This window comes from Phocoena sinus, chromosome 18, assembly GCF_008692025.1.
Source record: "Phocoena sinus isolate mPhoSin1 chromosome 18, mPhoSin1.pri, whole genome shotgun sequence".
NCBI lineage: Eukaryota > Metazoa > Chordata > Mammalia > Artiodactyla > Phocoenidae > Phocoena > Phocoena sinus.
The window spans coordinates 79,281,299-79,297,132 of record NC_045780.1 but is presented as its reverse complement, the minus strand read 5'-3'; the positions used below and the strand labels follow the sequence as shown (position 1 = coordinate 79,297,132).

The 15,834-nt window shown below is 59.1% G+C and overlaps 1 protein-coding gene across 2 annotated transcripts; it reads left to right on the top strand.

The window, feature by feature from the left end:
- Nucleotides 1-547: 547 nt before the first annotated feature.
- ADPRHL1 (ADP-ribosylhydrolase like 1) lies at nt 548-11,392 on the top strand. Of its 2 annotated transcripts, none has more exons than XM_032610922.1 (7): nt 548-761; nt 3,312-3,476; nt 5,561-5,686; nt 7,320-7,460; nt 8,399-8,526; nt 9,763-9,895; nt 10,352-11,392. In XM_032610922.1, the coding sequence occupies exons 1-7, from the start codon at nt 548-550 to the stop codon at nt 10,507-10,509; spliced, it is 1,065 nt and encodes a 354-aa protein (XP_032466813.1). In that variant the 3' UTR covers nt 10,510-11,392. The 2 variants fall into 2 exon arrangements, with proteins under 2 accessions (XP_032466813.1, XP_032466815.1); XM_032610924.1 differs by lacking the exon at nt 548-761 and adding an exon at nt 1,209-1,304.
- The last annotated feature ends 4,442 nt before the right edge of the window (nt 11,393-15,834 follow it).

Genomic DNA, 15,834 nt, shown 5'->3' with positions numbered 1-15,834 from the left:
AAACACGCTTTATAATCAACGAGTCCTCCGGAAAACAGAGCCGTGCGTGTGACAGCCGAGTCGCAGCATGAAGGCCGCCGAGCGCGATCCCGTGTAATTGAAAGTCCCGGAAAGGCAGAGCCACAGAGACCAAGTGGGTGGGTGGAGGCCCAGGGAGCAGAGGGGCCGCGGCTTGGGCGGGCTCTCCGCGCGGCCCGCGGGTAAGGTTGACGCACGCCGCGTGACTGGACCGAACGCAGTGAGCCCGACGGTGCGCGAATTACACCTGGAAGCTCTAGAAACGTGTGCATCTCCCCAGCGCGCCGTGCAGACCTCCCTCTGAAGCGGTGCTCTGAGCCGCAGGTGTCCCCACTGAAGAGCCAGCTCTGGGCGCACCACGTGGCTGCAGGCTGCGGGCCCAGACGGCTTCCTCATTGGTGCCGCCCGCCCGCCCGGGACAGAAGAGGGCGCCTGGCCGATCGGGGAGGCTCCCGACGGCGACGCGGCGACCAGAACAGGGGCCGGCGGGGCGGGCTGAAGGCTGGGCACCCGGCAGCTGCCGGCAGAGATGGAGAAGTTTCAGGCTGCGATGCTGCTGGGGGCCGTGGGCGATGCACTCGGGCACGGACACGCCTTCGGGGAGGACAGCGCCTCGGGCCCCAAGGTCCAGAAGGAGCCGGGAAAGGTGGGGGGACTGGACCACCTGGTGCTGTCTCCAGAGAGGTGGCCGGTGAGCGACAACACCATCATGCACATGGCGACGGCAGGGGCCCTGGTCACAGGTGAGGCTCAGCCCCGGCGTGCTGGCGGGCGGGAGCGCGGGATCCTGCGGGGAGGGGGGGGCCGGGGGCCACCCACTGCCACTGCTGAAACCAGCTTGTCACACCCGGGTCCCCAGCGAACCGGACGTGCCGTGGGTTGTGTCCCACGCAGCCTCTCGGGTGACAGCGTCACTCTGATCATCTGTGGCCTCCGGTTCTTAAACCGGGACTTTCACTGTTTCGTGAACACTCGGCCGAGCCTCTGTCTCTAGGGCTAAAACCAACCGAGTGGCTCGCTTCGGGGCTTGGAATGAGGGCTCAGCTTTTCACTGCAGGCAGTAAGCCTGCGTCTGAGTTTATTTCAACAATACATAAAATAATAAGCCAGTTTGAAGTTTGGACCCATTACGGTGGTATTTGGGGGAATTACTTCTAAATTCCAATGAACTGAGGTTAAAACGCCACCTACCAAAACAGGATTTAGCTCGGAGAGTTGCTGCAGTTTCCCAGTTGTCCTAAGAAGATGCTATGACTTGAGGGGAGACACGCTTCCTTAAGGAGCAGGTTGGTTTTAGGAGCAAGTCCTCACTGAGTTTCAGAGAAGCAGCGGGTGTCTGTGAGGCGCAGCTTCCCCACAGGTATCGAGTGGTGAGCACGTCACTGCAAAATTAGAACTTACGGCAGCTCTGAAGTGGCTGGAACGTACATGTCACCATGTGCTCACCCCGTGGGCTGGTGCCAGCAGCCGGGTTTAGCTCTGCTGTCACCGCACAGGAATGCCGTCTGCTCTGCCGGTTCCCAAGTAGCCGGGGGGAGAGCTAAGGCACCGCAGATAAGACAGCGTCACGGCAAGCTGGCGCAGCAAGTGTCCTGAGTCTGCAAACTCCGAAACTGGGGGCAGTGAGGCTTTCAGGCAGGTTCCCGTGTCCCTCCGTGTCAGTCCGGGTGCCCTTGTGTTGGTCCTCACCTGGCAGAGCCCACGGCGTGTCTCCGTCCCTTGCGGCGGCCCCCAGGACAGCTCCCGGCTCGGCCCCCGACGAGAACGTGCTCCCCCGGGTTGGATCGAGTCCTGTCCCCTTGGCAGGAATAGGGCGGAATCCGCCCTGGGTGAGGACGGTGGCAGTGGGCGCAGCTGGACAGACGCACGCCCTCTGGCCAGCGGGTCACCAGGGCGCGCTCGGGCAGGCCTGCGCCCCCAGAAACTCGGCAAGCGAATGTGTTTTCAGCTCCCTAAACATACAAGTTGGAATTTCATTGACGTTTAGTTTTCAAACAGCCCAGCTTTCTTCTTTAATAACGAACTGCAGTGGGTGGAAGGGGCCTCTGAGCCCCCGAGTCACAGCGACAGCAGACTGACAGTGGCTGGGAGCTGTGCTAACTGCGGGCGGCGTCATCAGGTCCTCGCACCGCCCTGCAGGTCGGCTTTATTACGAGGGGCTACAGATAAAGGAACGACGCACAGAGTGTGTTTCCAATCCACACCCGCTGTTTGGCGCTGAGTAACCTGCCCAGCGGTGCACAGAGTGCGGACCGGAACCCAGACGCTTCGTGCCTGCATCTGAAGCGCCATCCCGCCTGCTGGGGCTGCTGGACACGCGATAGTTCAGGGGCCCTGATGGACAACGGCTCTTCACGCGATTTCCAAAGACAGGCAGACTCCTGGAGAGGAGGGCCGGTCCCCGAGGCCTGAGATGCAGCCCCGCACAGGCCGGGTTCCCGGTGCCCATCAGCTGTGTTGGCAGGTGCGCCCTGCCCTGCACTGTCCGGTCTGCTCTCCGTGTGACCAGGCACCTTGGGCCCCAACTTTGGAGGGTGTGTGGCCTCTGTACACCATGCTGTGGATTCATTTAATGGCAGAAGTGCTCAGGCTTTACGATTGAAATCCATTGGCCAGCTCTGGCCTCGGCAAGTGACCGCCCCTCGCTGAGCCTTATCTGGGAGGAAACAGTAGACAGACAGGAGCCTGACCCTGCAGTGATGGGCGTGTTGCGGGGGGGGGGGGGGCACGTCACGTGAGGTCCCCCAGTACAGGTCAGCCAAACCCGGTGCCACCCAGGTGACAGCCTGGGCGCCCCTGTCCTGTGGCCCATGATCTCCGAGGGACTCGAGACCACGCCTGTCCCCAGAACGCCTTCCCACAAAGAGGCAGTGGGGACGGTGGGCAGCGGGCACTTGGCCGCTTCGCTGACAGGGAGATGGGAGAGGGTCAGCTCCCTGTACCCTGGACGTGGGTCCCCGAGGGCCCGAGGAACAGGCAGGTTTCGGGCCAGTTGGGCATCTCACGGATAGAACCGCGAGCTGTGTATGAGGATCCTGGGTTTTCCTAGATTCTGGTGTGTAGCTAGAAGAGGCACAGCAGCAAACTACAGCATCTGAAATTCAATGAGATCCCCAGCGCATTGTTCGTCTGAGGTCAGGTTTCTCCGGGGAGCCAGGGTCCTGTGAGCCGACCCCAGACTCTCCCTCCCCCTGGGGGGATGGGGCCGGACGCCGGTCGTCGCTTCCCTTGTCGCTGCCTTCCACCCGCCCCTTGTCTGACCCTGCCCCCCACACACCCCCCTTCCGCCCCAGATTTCTGGTGCCTGGACGACCTGTACCGTGAGATGGTGCGACGCTACGTGGACGTGCTCGAGAAGCTCCCGGGGCAGCGGGTAGACCCGGCCACCGTCGAGGGCTGCTCGCAGCTGAAGCCCAACAACTATCTCCTGGCCTGGCACACGCCCTTCAATGAGAAAGGTCAGAGCACGAGTTCCTCTCCCTCCAGGGCCACGGGGCTGCAGGGCCCCACGACACTACCCTGCCTGTCACCCCACTGACCCGCCGCCCAGGGAGCCAGCCAGCCTGGGCGCCAGCTTCAGAGTCACTAGCGTGCCCAGCTCCTCTGTCACCATCCCTGGTTTATTTTAAGGAACATTTTCCCACTGCTTTCCCTTTAAATGTGTTATTTTTAGCCAGTGCATCAAGGAAAGCATACACCACCTGCATAAATGTCTGTCTCTGTGATGATCTCACGTGTCCTCGCGGTGATGTTATCAGGCAGCTGCAGTCTCTGCCCCCAGGGCCTCTGCTCCTGGGGTCCTGGACACACCCTCCAGGTTGACTCTGAGGGCATACCTGTCCTTCTGGGTTTACCTTGAAGGATGCCATCTAATCAAATGTTACTGGCACATAAAGAAGCAGGAGACATGGTCCATAACAAAGAGAAACAGCAGTAAATCAGAACTGACGAACCCTGACACCATCACTAAAGTTACCAGGTAAGGATATAAAATAGTGTGGATTCGATATTTTTGAAAGGTTAAAAAGAGACATGTAGGTATAAAAAAGATCTACATCACAGTTCTAGAGAAAAACAGTACAATGTCTGAGTTTAAAAATTCACTGACTGAGGGGCTTCCCTGGTGGCGCAGTGGTTGAGAGTCCGCCTGCCGATGCAGGGGACACGGGTTCGTGCCCCGGTCCGGGAGGATCCCACATGCCGCAGAGCGGCTGGGCCTGTGAGCCATGGCCGCTGGGCCTGCGCGTCCGGAGCCTGTGCTCCGCAATGGGAGAGGCCACAGCAGTGAGAGGCCCCCGTATCGCAAAAAAAAAAAAAAAAAAAAAAAAATTCACTGACTGAGATTAACAGCAGATTAGACATTTCAGAAGAAAAGGTTAGTGAGTTCAAAGGCACAGCGATAGAAACTATCCAAAATGGGACATACAGAAAAAAAAAAAAAGAAACGCAGAATGTGAAAAGGGCACCAGGGAGCCACAGCACAAGTCAAAGCACTCACGAGCACTCAGGCACCTATAACTGGAGTCCGTAAAAGGGGAGGGGGGAACCAAAAAAATGTGAAGAAATTGTGGCCAATTTTTTCCAAATTTGATGCAAAATGTAAACTCACATGCCCAAGAATCTCAATAAATTCCAAGCACAAGAAACACAAAGCAAACTACACCAAGGCACGTAGCAATCAAACCGCTCCAAACTAATAATAAAGACAGGAACGCGTCTCCAGTGCCGACCACCAAGGCAAAGCCGGCAGGTTCTCGTCAGAGGCAGAGCCATCTGGGTGCAGAGAAAGCACCAGCCAGACCGACACCCAGAGGACGCCTTCCCGAGTGAAGGCCAAGTGGCCTTTGCAGACAAACGAACTGAGGAGTTCATGCCGGGCAGGTGCCCAGGGAGAGATGCCCAGGACGTCCTTCGGGCAGGACGACACTGCCAGTGGGGCAGGGAGGCGGTGGAAACAGTGAGGACGTGGGTGCTGACTTATTATTTAACCCTCTCTAAAAGATGCGGCATTAAAAGGAATAACGATGTGGGCTTCCCTGGTGGCGCAGTGGTTGAGAGTCCGCCTGCCGATGCAGGGGACGCGGGTTCGTGCCCCGGTCCGGGAAGATCCCACATGCCGCGGAACGGCTGGGCCCGTGAGCCATGAGCCGCTGAGCCTGCGCGTCCAGAGCCTGTGCTCCGCAACGCGAGAGGCCACAACAGTGAGAGGCCCGCGTACCGCAAAAAAAAAAAAAAAAGGAGGAAACATATCGTTGAAAGCATACTGTGTGTGCAATTCTCTCTCCTACGTTTTCCCAGAAGGAGCATTTCCTCATCCCATCAAAAATCCTGTTTTTAATGGCTGCTTTGCAACTTCTTTCCTCTCTTTTCTTTGTCAGGAATGTGGGCAATTTCCCTACTTTTGACTCATTTAAATGACCCTGTGATAATCATGGTAGCACATCGTGTTTGTACATCTTCATATGGTTTGTGAAAGCTAGACTTCCAGAGCCGGCGTCCCCGGCACAGAGGTCTAAGACCAGGTATCCCACGTTCCACGCAGGCTCCGGGTTTGGCGCTGCCACCAAGGCGATGTGCGTGGGCATGCGGTACTGGCAGCCGGGGCGGCTGGAGACGCTCCTCGAGGTCAGCGTGGAGTGTGGCCGGATGACACACAACCATCCCACAGGTGAGGCGGCCGCGGGCGGCAGGGAGGCGTGGGGAGGCCGGGCGGGAAGGCCTTCTCCCTGCTTCAAAGTCGATCACGTCACAAGAAAAGCAGGACGGCACCGGTTCCGAAAGAGCCTGGGGTCTGGCTGGAGCCCCGGGAGCCGGCACTTCGGCCGGGCTGTCCAGCGGGGAGCCGGCACCACCGTCGGGCCCCGTGGGCGCTGTGCGCCGTGCCCTGGACGGGTCCGGTGGCTGTGGCGGCAGAAGCCGCCCCACCCCGTGTGTCAGGACAAAGTGCTCGGGGTGCGCAGGGGGCCCACACTCCAGGCTGCCCCCCCAGGGTCGGGCTCCAGAGGGAGGGCAGGCCTGCCGACCCAGTGCCCACCGGTGAGACGTGACCGGGGAGCAGCCAGCTCAGCTTCAGGAAAGGAGAACCCTCCTGAGTTCTGGCTGAGCTCGGCTCCCGGCCCCCGGGGTCGAGGGTGCAGCTGCTCTCGGTGACTGCGCTCCTTTCAAGGTCACCTGCAGGGTCCGGGCTTACTGGTGTCGCCCCCTGAGCCGCGAGGGCCACCCTGTGCCCTCCAGGAAGCAGCCGACGTGGGCACCGTGGCACCTGAGGCGTGGACGTGGTAAAACACGCCGCTGAGTCCACAGCAGGCGCGGCCGCTGAGCCACGGACCCCACGGATGAGCCCGTCAGATCTCTGAGCACAAAGCCATGTAATTCAGCCGGGCGGCAATGTCCGGGTGGTGGAGAGGAGTTTGCTAACCCCCGACTCAGCAGAAGTGAATTAAACATAAACAGCCTTCCAACAGGAAAATGTTGAACGTTTGGAAACAATGCCATGAGTACGAGAGCCTGGGGTGAGAGTTTAAACATCTATAACATTGGTTAATTTATTGCCCACTCTTGTTGTGGCCTCTCCCGTTGCGGAGCACAGGCTCCGGACGCGCAGGCTCAGCGGCCATGGCTCACGGGCCCAGCCGCTCCGCGGCATGTGGGATCTTCCCGGACCGGGGCATGAACCCGCGTCCCCTGCATCGGCAGGCGGACTCTCAACCACTGCGCCACCAGGGAAGCCCTGCCCACTCTTATTAAAGAAATGTTGTTTCGCATGTTTAAGAGCTGGGTAATTTATCTATTACTAGGCTGGTGACTAGGGTCGGACAGCACACACTTGATACTGGGAAGCGCGTTTTAACTCCACTCTCCTTTGCAATTTTTGAACTGCCTTTGGAGGCAAGTGTCAGTTTTTCTTACCTTTACTGCCTGGGAGCGTGCGTCCCAGATCTGGAGCTGAAGCACCCCGTGACGGGAGGTGGGCGGTGGCAGGTGGTCAGGACGGCAGCTGGACCCTGGGCGCCAGAACCAGACGCTCGTCCCTGCCCCAGAAGTGGTTGCGGCTGACGCCTCCCTGGGGCCCCGCTTCCCGTGGCCGCTCGCAGGGCAGCTCGGCAGGGGCTCACCTGGGCTTGGATCCCGTGCCCACAGCAGCGCTTGGAGGCGGGGATCGTGCTCTCCCGACCCCGCCGCTGCCCCCTTGCAGACGGTATCTGAAGGTCAAATTGGCAAAGCCCAGGGACACAGCGTGTCCAGCACCTGGGAGGGGGCGTGGCTAGTGCCAACTTTGACCCTCTCTCCTGCCACCCCAGGCTTCCTCGGGTCCCTGTGCACGGCCCTGTTCGCGTCGTACGCCGTGCAGGGCAAGCGGCTGGAGCAGTGGGGACGAGACATGCTGAGGACAGTCCCGCTGGCCGAGGAGTACTGTAAGAGGACCATCCGACACCTGGCAGGTGAGCCCGGCCTCCCTCCCGACACCCTCCCCCGGCACCTTAGAAGGAGGTGGGCTCCAGCCACACCCAGAGCAGACTTGGACAGACTGGGGGGGCCGTGTGACAGGCTGACCCCACAAAGAAGGTCTGCAGTATCGCCTGGCCAGAGGGCAGAGGGCCAGGCGAGCACGGGGATCCCCTCTGGGTTCTCGAGACGCAGGCACCCCCCCCACACACACACACCCGTCATCCACGAGCCGTTGCAGCCGCTGCTCCAGACTTTCAGCGCCTCTGGGGCTTGGAGGTCAAGCTGCTAGTTGGGGATAACGAACGTCCTCTCGTCTGACTTTGCAGGCGCAGTGTTGGGTTGATAAAAATACACAGGTTCAGGGCTTCCCTGGTGGCGCAGTGGTTAAGAATCCGCCTGCCAAGGCCGGGTACACAGGTTCGAGCCCCAGTCCGGGAAGATTTCACATGCTGCGGAGCAACTAAGCCCGTGCGCCACAACTACTGAGCCTGCGCTCTAGAGCCTGTGCTCCGCCACGAGAAGCCACCGCAGTGAGAAGCACGCTCACCGCAACGAAGAGCAGCCCCCACGCAGCAACAAAGACCCGACGCAGCCAAAAATAAATAAAATTAATTTTGAAAAATACACAGGTTCAGGATTTTCAAGAGAAGCCACTTAAAAATAAAAATGCTGCGATCGCTGCCTTAGTTCAGCGCATTGTCAAGCAATTCTTTGGGTCGGTTTCGATCTCCATCTTCCTTGCTGGTATTTCAAAGTAGCTACAATGTGAGCATTTTCGAATTTCCCGAGCCTTAGCCGAGGCGAGGCGCCAGGCCCTCCTCTGCCCCAGACTGGGCGGAGGGCGTGGGCTCTGCCTCCTCCCTCCCGCCCGCTGCCCACGGCGTCCAGCTAGACGGCCGCCACAGCCCACTCACCTGATCTCTGTGTTTAGAATACCAGGCACACTGGTTTTACTTTGAAGCTAAATGGCAGTTTTACTTGGAGGAGAGAAAAATCAGTGAGGACACGGAGAATGAGGCCAGCTTTCCCGACCGCTACAACGCGGAGGAGAGGGACAAGGTAGGTCTGCCGGCGACACGGGTGGCGAGCAGGAGCTGTCGGGGCCGCCGTCTGCTGCCCCCGGCTGTACGGGACCCCGCGGTGGAGGTGGGCTGAGGGAGCAGCTGGAAGGCGGGGCCGTGGAAGGCTTTTCGAAGGAAGCCCATTGGAAATGGATGGTGCTTTTATCTGTTCATTTCCTCTGATTATAAGCACGATTTGTGCTAGAAAAGTTGAAAATGTGAAAATAGTCCATCTCACTTCATCTCTTCTAGGGACTGGGGATAGAGGGATGAATAAGTCTGTGCAAACCACCGGCATTCCCCATGCTGAGAAACCCCCCCAAGTGGCTAAAATTGTCAGGATCGTGTTTGGTAGCATAAGAGAAACCGCTGTAACTGCGGTTTAACCAAGACAGAAGTTCGTTATCCTCACATCAAGGGAATCAGAGCTGAGTCAGAAGCCCCTTGCAGTGAGGAGCTGAGGATCCTGTCTGGCTGCTCTGCTGTTCTGTGAGCACGCCTCATAGTCCAAACTGGCTGCTCCCACTCCAGCCAGCACATCTGCATTCCAGGTGTCAGGAAGGAGCAGGGGGAGAGGAAGGGTCCACCCTTCCCTTTTTAGGTGCTTCCTACCACCCTTTCATTTATCTCTCATGGGCCCCCCGACGCAGAAAGACTCAGAAACACCGTTCTTCTTCCTGTGGAGATGCTGTTGCCCCAAACCGACACTGACTCTGCTGCTAAGGCCCAGGGGTGACCTGCCTGCGTCCACCTCCCCCGCCCAATCTGGCCCCTGCCCCTCGTCAGCCTTTGCCACAGACCCACAGGGACCTGCTCTGAGCCACCAGCTGCTCAAGCCACCGTGGCCTCCCCAACCATGTCCTCCGGCCGGCCTGCGGCCCTGACCACACGCAGCACCCCTGCCCGGCCTCGCTTGTCCCTGTGCCCCACGCAGACCTCACATCGCGCAGTGGCGCCCAGCTGTGCTGTCACAGCAGCCCCATCGCAGCACTCCAGACCCCTTGACGGCTGTCTCTGTCATAGAGTCTGCTGCCCGGCGGCTGGCGTGTTTGCTTATCTGCGGCACGGCTGGCGTGAGACACACGGGAAGCCAGTGCCCACCTGCAGCCCTGGGGCAGTGCACGGCACACAGGGGCGCCACGTCGGCGCACAGATGAACCCAGAAGCTCGTGCTCTAACGCACGGGACGTGGTTCCCGGCGGCCTGTGCCTCTGACCTGTGGTGCTTTCTCCAGACCTACAGGAAATGGAGCTCGGAAGGTCGAGGGGGCCGGCGGGGCCACGACGCCCCCATGATTGCCTACGATGCCCTTTTAGGAGCCAAGGGCAGCTGGACGGAGCTCTGCCACCGGGCCATGTTCCACGGAGGTGAGATGCACCTTCTCGTGAGTGTGAAGTAAGAGGCCACCAGCCAGGCCCTTCTGCCAGGCCCCGGGCTCCCCACCTACACTGCTGGGACCTCCGGGTGCCCAGGTGTGGAGACGCGACACTTCCCGGGGCGGGGGAGTGGAGAAGGGGCCGCGGGCCAGGGCCGCCGGCGGACTGGGTGGGTAGGAGGCTGAGAGCCTGAAGCGGGGGCGGCGGGGGTGGTGCGCAGCGCGTGGCAGGACCCGCGGGAGGTGGTCACCCGAGCGCACCAGGGTGTGTGGCTGTCCCAGGAGGGGCAGGGGACCGCCCCCCCCGCCCCCTTCCCCGGCACCACCCAGAGCAAACCTGGGCTTTGGCTGAGGCCAAGGGCGAGGCTGAGGTGGCCCGGCCTCCTGGCAAGGGGGCAAGGGGGCCAGGGACCGCCGTGCAGCCCTGAGGGCCCGTGCTTCGTTCTAGGTGAGAGCGGGGCCACGGGGGCCATCGCCGGCTGCCTGTTTGGGCTGCTGCACGGCCTGGACGCCGTCCCCGCGGGCCTGTACCGCGAGCTGGAGCTCAAGGAGCAGCTGCGGCGCCTGGGCGAGGAGCTCTACCGCCTGTCCGCGGAGGAGAAGTAAAGCCCTTTCCCCACCCCCAGCCCCTGCCGGCCCGCTGGTGCCTCTGGGGCCCCGGGGGCCACCCGCAGCTCATGTGCCATCTTAACTTTCCTCCCGATTTCAGAGGCCTAACTGCTGTATAAAACACATCGTTTGTCCTATGAGAATAGTCTTCCCGTCCTGGCCGAGCCTAGTGCCTCACTGACGTCCCTCTGGACTCACAGCCTTCACCTCCAAACACAAGGTCACGGAGGGCCTCTGGGACACTCGGTGTATTTTATTCTGTCGCAAAACTAACGCATTTGCTCACTGATTCCAATAGCAGCCATAAGCACGATGGCTCTGCTTGGCGGCCTCCTCGGTCTGCAGGGCGCCCAGCGCGGTCTCTTTCTAGCTCTTAGGCGTGCGGTCCGACACCCGCACACCTCGGGCTCCCAGCCTCACGGGGCCGCACCTGGCGCCGCATCTGCGTCCTTGCCGCCGTGTGCCCAGAGCAGCTGGAAGAGCGGCCGGTGCCTGCGGGGCCGTGTGCTGTGTTTAAGCTCCAGCCCGCGTGTGTCATCTCACTAGATTTAACGCCAGCCTCTCTCAGAACGACTAACTGATGCAGCCAGGAAACGGGGGCCTCGTGCGGCCCGCATCCTCCCACGTGCCGCCCTGCCCCGGGCTCGCTGACGAGGACAGAGCTGGCCCTGTGCCCCGTGGCCGGGGCTTCTCCACACTTGCTCTTGTTAAAAGTAACCTTGGACACAAATCTCTTTGAAGTAGCCTCTGGTGTGAGTAAAGTAGCGGTTGGTGATTGACGGGTAACATGTGCTTTGGCGGCTTGGCTGGGCCCGTCTTGTGACCGCAGGCCCTGCGTGCTGAAGGCTTGCCTTGGAGCACAGCCAGGCCCGTCCCTGCCGGACACGCAGACACTCAGCCCCGAGGCACCTCCCGGCGTCCTGGGCGAGGGGACAGGATGGGCATGTTTTCCACAGAATCCATCACTTTGCACTCCTTGGGCAAGTGAGGCTCTCAGCTGTGCTGGACAGAAGAAACCTTGGGCCATCCTGCACATGGTAACACAGTGGGCTCCACGCCGTGTTTCTGGATAACTGAACTAACCTTTGCTGCTCGAGGTGCTTTGCAGTCAGAAGAGGCAGAGGGGGGGACGCTCCACCATGCGGGGTCCAGATAGGTTTAGGGGGCCTGGGAGATTAATAACAATTGTCTTCCAGGAACAGAACCCAATTAAGGTAAGTCGACACTTTCCCAGACACACACGACAGGCTGGGCTTCCTGTGTGGAGTCTGTCCCGTGTCCCCGGCTTTCCCTACAAGCGGCGCTTCACAGTCTGCTGTGCGGAAGGGAAGTGATCGGAGGAATGGGGGTGGCTGGATCGGAGGCCACTTGGTCTCCACCTTTAGTGACGATGTAGGAGAATTAAACCCATCCTGAGAATCAGGGAGTGAGTCTCCTTATAGACTGATTAAATTAAAACACGTGAATAGAAATTCACCAGCATCGTAAAATAAGAGTGGAACTATCTCCCCATTTCCTTTTCCTATTCCAGAAAAAGGCAACAGTTGAAAAGAAAAACAAAACCATAAAAAGTAATGACGAGAATTCCATACCTACTCAAATCATTTTAAAATTTAACACTTGCTGATTTCATTTTTATTAGAAAAGTGATACCTGCACACAGCTTCAGAAACTCAACCCCGTACATGGGGCATGTGGGCAACAGGGTTCCTCCAAACCCTCACCCCGACTCACATCACCAGGCACCAGAGAAACCGTGGGTCACAATTCCTTCATGTCCTTCCAGAAAGTTCTCTACACATACGGCCGGGAAGGGGGGGGTTTGCATACATGCATATGTGTGTTACACACACACACACACGACTTCCCTCCACAAATAGGAATGACACATTACCTATGATTTGCTTTGGGAATTTTTCACTTGATGGCTTTCTGGTATTTTTCTGTGTAGTCACACGTGTGCCCCTCGGTTTTTTTAACTCTTGCCTGAAATTCCGTTGACGCGTGTGCCATCATGCTGTTTTCCTCCTGCACCTGTGGCCACACCCCCGCCTTAGCGGTGCCCGGCGGGAAGGGTTTGCGTCCCCAGGGACAGGTGCACGGCCCTGCCCTGTGGCGAGCTTCCAGACTTCGGGCCGATTTCAATTAATTCCTGTCCCCAGACTCTTTGCTTAGAGATTGTGCATTAGATTTCCCATCATTTTCCCAGCGTTTTCATGTCTGGAAGCCAGATGGTGTCCCCCCCAGCCCCCCCGCGGTCGGGGGAGCCACTCGGGGCTGAATCGTGGGGCAGGATCAGAAGGACCCCCTCGGAGGGTGCAGCGGCCCCACGAGCAGGCGTGCCCCTGAACCCGGGCCTCCTTAGCGGGAGGCTCCGCGGCGGTGCTTGACCGCCCCATGCTGTGGGTTCAGGGGTGGGAGAGGCCGTCCGACAAGGCACTCCCTGAACGCCCCACCGGCCTCCCGGCCCCGTCGAGGCTTCACCACAGCCCCGAATCCGCAGGCAGAGCCCTCGGTGAATTATGAACCCAGCACCCGGAGCGGACGGGATGGGAAAAACGGACCAGATGCCACGTGATGGAGCAGGAAATACCCAACTTGACGTTTCACCCAAACACGGGGTTTAAAAACCTCATCACCGAAATTCACCCCAAAGGTGGGAGTATCTCTTAGGTAAGAGCGCGGACACCGTGACCACTTGAGTTAAAATCTCTCCCGTGTTGGTTCATTTCCAGTTAAGAAGTAGAAATATAAGGCACGCACCCCTGATGTTACAGGGAAAACCAGCGTGCGGGAAACGGCAGCCTCGAGGCTTTCGGGGGCTCCATGCGCCCCCGTCACTAAGGGTGGCTCCGGCGCGGGGCCACACACCAGGCCGTGGCTTCCTCTGGCTGGCGCTCAGGCTCTGGTGCCCGATGACACCCAGCCAGAGCCCATGCCTGGCCCCAGGGGCATCTCCCCTCAACTGCCAGGCCCCCGGGGACGCAAGCGAGGAAACACTTGCTAGCTGGAGCCTAACCACAGGGCCCTCTCAGAACTGCAGCCCCCCCCTGGGGGCACAGGACCAGGGGAAACCCAGAGACACCCCCCCCAGGGTCCCAAGTGTCCCCACTGGCCCAGGGCCATCTGTGCTTTCAGGTTGGCTTTGCTTCATCCCTGTCCCATCTTAATCGTTTGTTTTCAAGTACTTCAAACACACAAAACTCACAAAACAGCTCAAAGAATCCGTATACCCTTCACCCAGTTTTACCCACTGTTGCTGTACTAATACTGGGCCCCGTTTGCTGCATTGCTTTCTCTCCCTCTCACTACACGCAGACACACAGAGACACACATAGACACGCACAGACACAAAGACACACACACACAGAGACACATAGACACGCAAAGACACACAGAGACACACATACAGACACATAGACACACACATACCCACCCACAGAGACACAAACACACGCACAGACACACATAGACACACACAGAGACAAAGATGCACACACAGACACACAGAGACACGCACAGACACACAGACACGCACAGACACACACACAGACACACACACACAGAGAAGAGATACATAGACACACACATACCCACACAAAGAGACACAAACACACGCACAGACACACATAGACACACACATACACACAGAGACAAAGATGCACACACAGACACACAGAGACACGCACAGACGACACACACACAGACACACACACACAGAGAAGAGATACATAGACACACAGAGACACAGAGATACAGACACACACAGACATGCACAGACACGCAAAGACACACACAGAGACACAAACAGACACACATAGACACACATACACAGAGACAAAGACACACGCACAGACACACACACAGAGACACAGACACACGCAGACACACACAGACATACACAGACACGTAGACAGACACACAGATACAGACACACGCACAGACACACAGAGATACACATACACAGAGACACATAGACACACACATACCCACCCACAGAGACACAAACACACGCACAGACACACACAGAGACACACACACACAGACACACATAGACACACACATACCCACCCACAGAGACACAAATAGACACACACAAATAGAGAGGCACACAGACACACATATACACACAGAGAGACACAAATAGAGAGGCACACAGAGACACAGACACAGACACACAGACATGCACAGATATACACACACACACAGACACAAATAGACACACACACAGACACGCACACCCAGCAGCAGTTGTCACTAGACATGAGGGGCGTGTCCCCAGAACACTCTGCTATTTAAATCTCAGGTCCTGAAATACCATCCGACACTCAGGGCCTCAGCGGCCCGCTTGGCTGGATGGCCCTCTGTCCACCATGACCAGGGCCAGGCGGGAAGGAGCGGGACCATGGGCCCCGGCCCAGAGGACGCCCACCAGCCTTTATCCAGGTTTATTTCCAGGAAACACAGAGGTTCAGGTTGTCAGACTCTGATGCATTGGCAAGTTTCAGCCGGTAGCTCCCTGGCCACTAAAACGTACAACGCAGTCGACAGATGTGCATCTGTGCTTCGGTGGGGGAACTGCTACTGATGAGGGATGCGCAAGCCGGGGCCCGCAGTCAGCGTGAGAGCCTCCCGCCAGCTCCCCGCCAACGGCCTGTAGAGACGGGGGACGACAGCCTCTCCTTCCCGTCTCTTCCGAGTGGAGGCGAGGCATTTACGGAGCGCCTGCTGCGTGCAGCCCCACTTGGCGTTGGGGGAGGGGTGGCTCGGAAGGTCGCTGTGCCCTCCTGGCCTTCGCGGCTCCATGGGGACGCGGGAGGAACCGCAGCTGGAAGGACAGAGTGCGCGGTGTGTGCCCCTTCCGCACCCCGAGTGAGCAGCCACCATCTCTGCCCCAGGCCGGGAGGACGAGGGGATGACCTGTCCCTGTCTCTGCCCCCTGACCCCCAGGCCCACAGCTGGGGGAAGAGTGTTCGTGAGACGACGGTAGATAGCATGGCCGCGTGGCAGATGTGAACTCACTGTGTGTCCTGGGGCAGCACACGTGCTCTCGGAGCGCAGGGGATCGGCCTGGAGGGAGGTCACGGCCGAGAGTGGGGAAGGGGGTCTCAGTGCCACAGACAGTGCCCCTGCCAGGGCGGCGGGACGGCCAGACCTGTGCCCCAGGAGACCCCGTACCTCAGCGGGGACACGGGGGCCGGGGGACATCCAGTCGCTGCCCCAGGACACGTGCTGACGCGTGGTAGAGCAGGCCCAGGCCAACCAGGCCCTCGATGAAGCAGGACAGGCTGCCCCCATGGAGGGGACAGGCCCCCAGAAGTG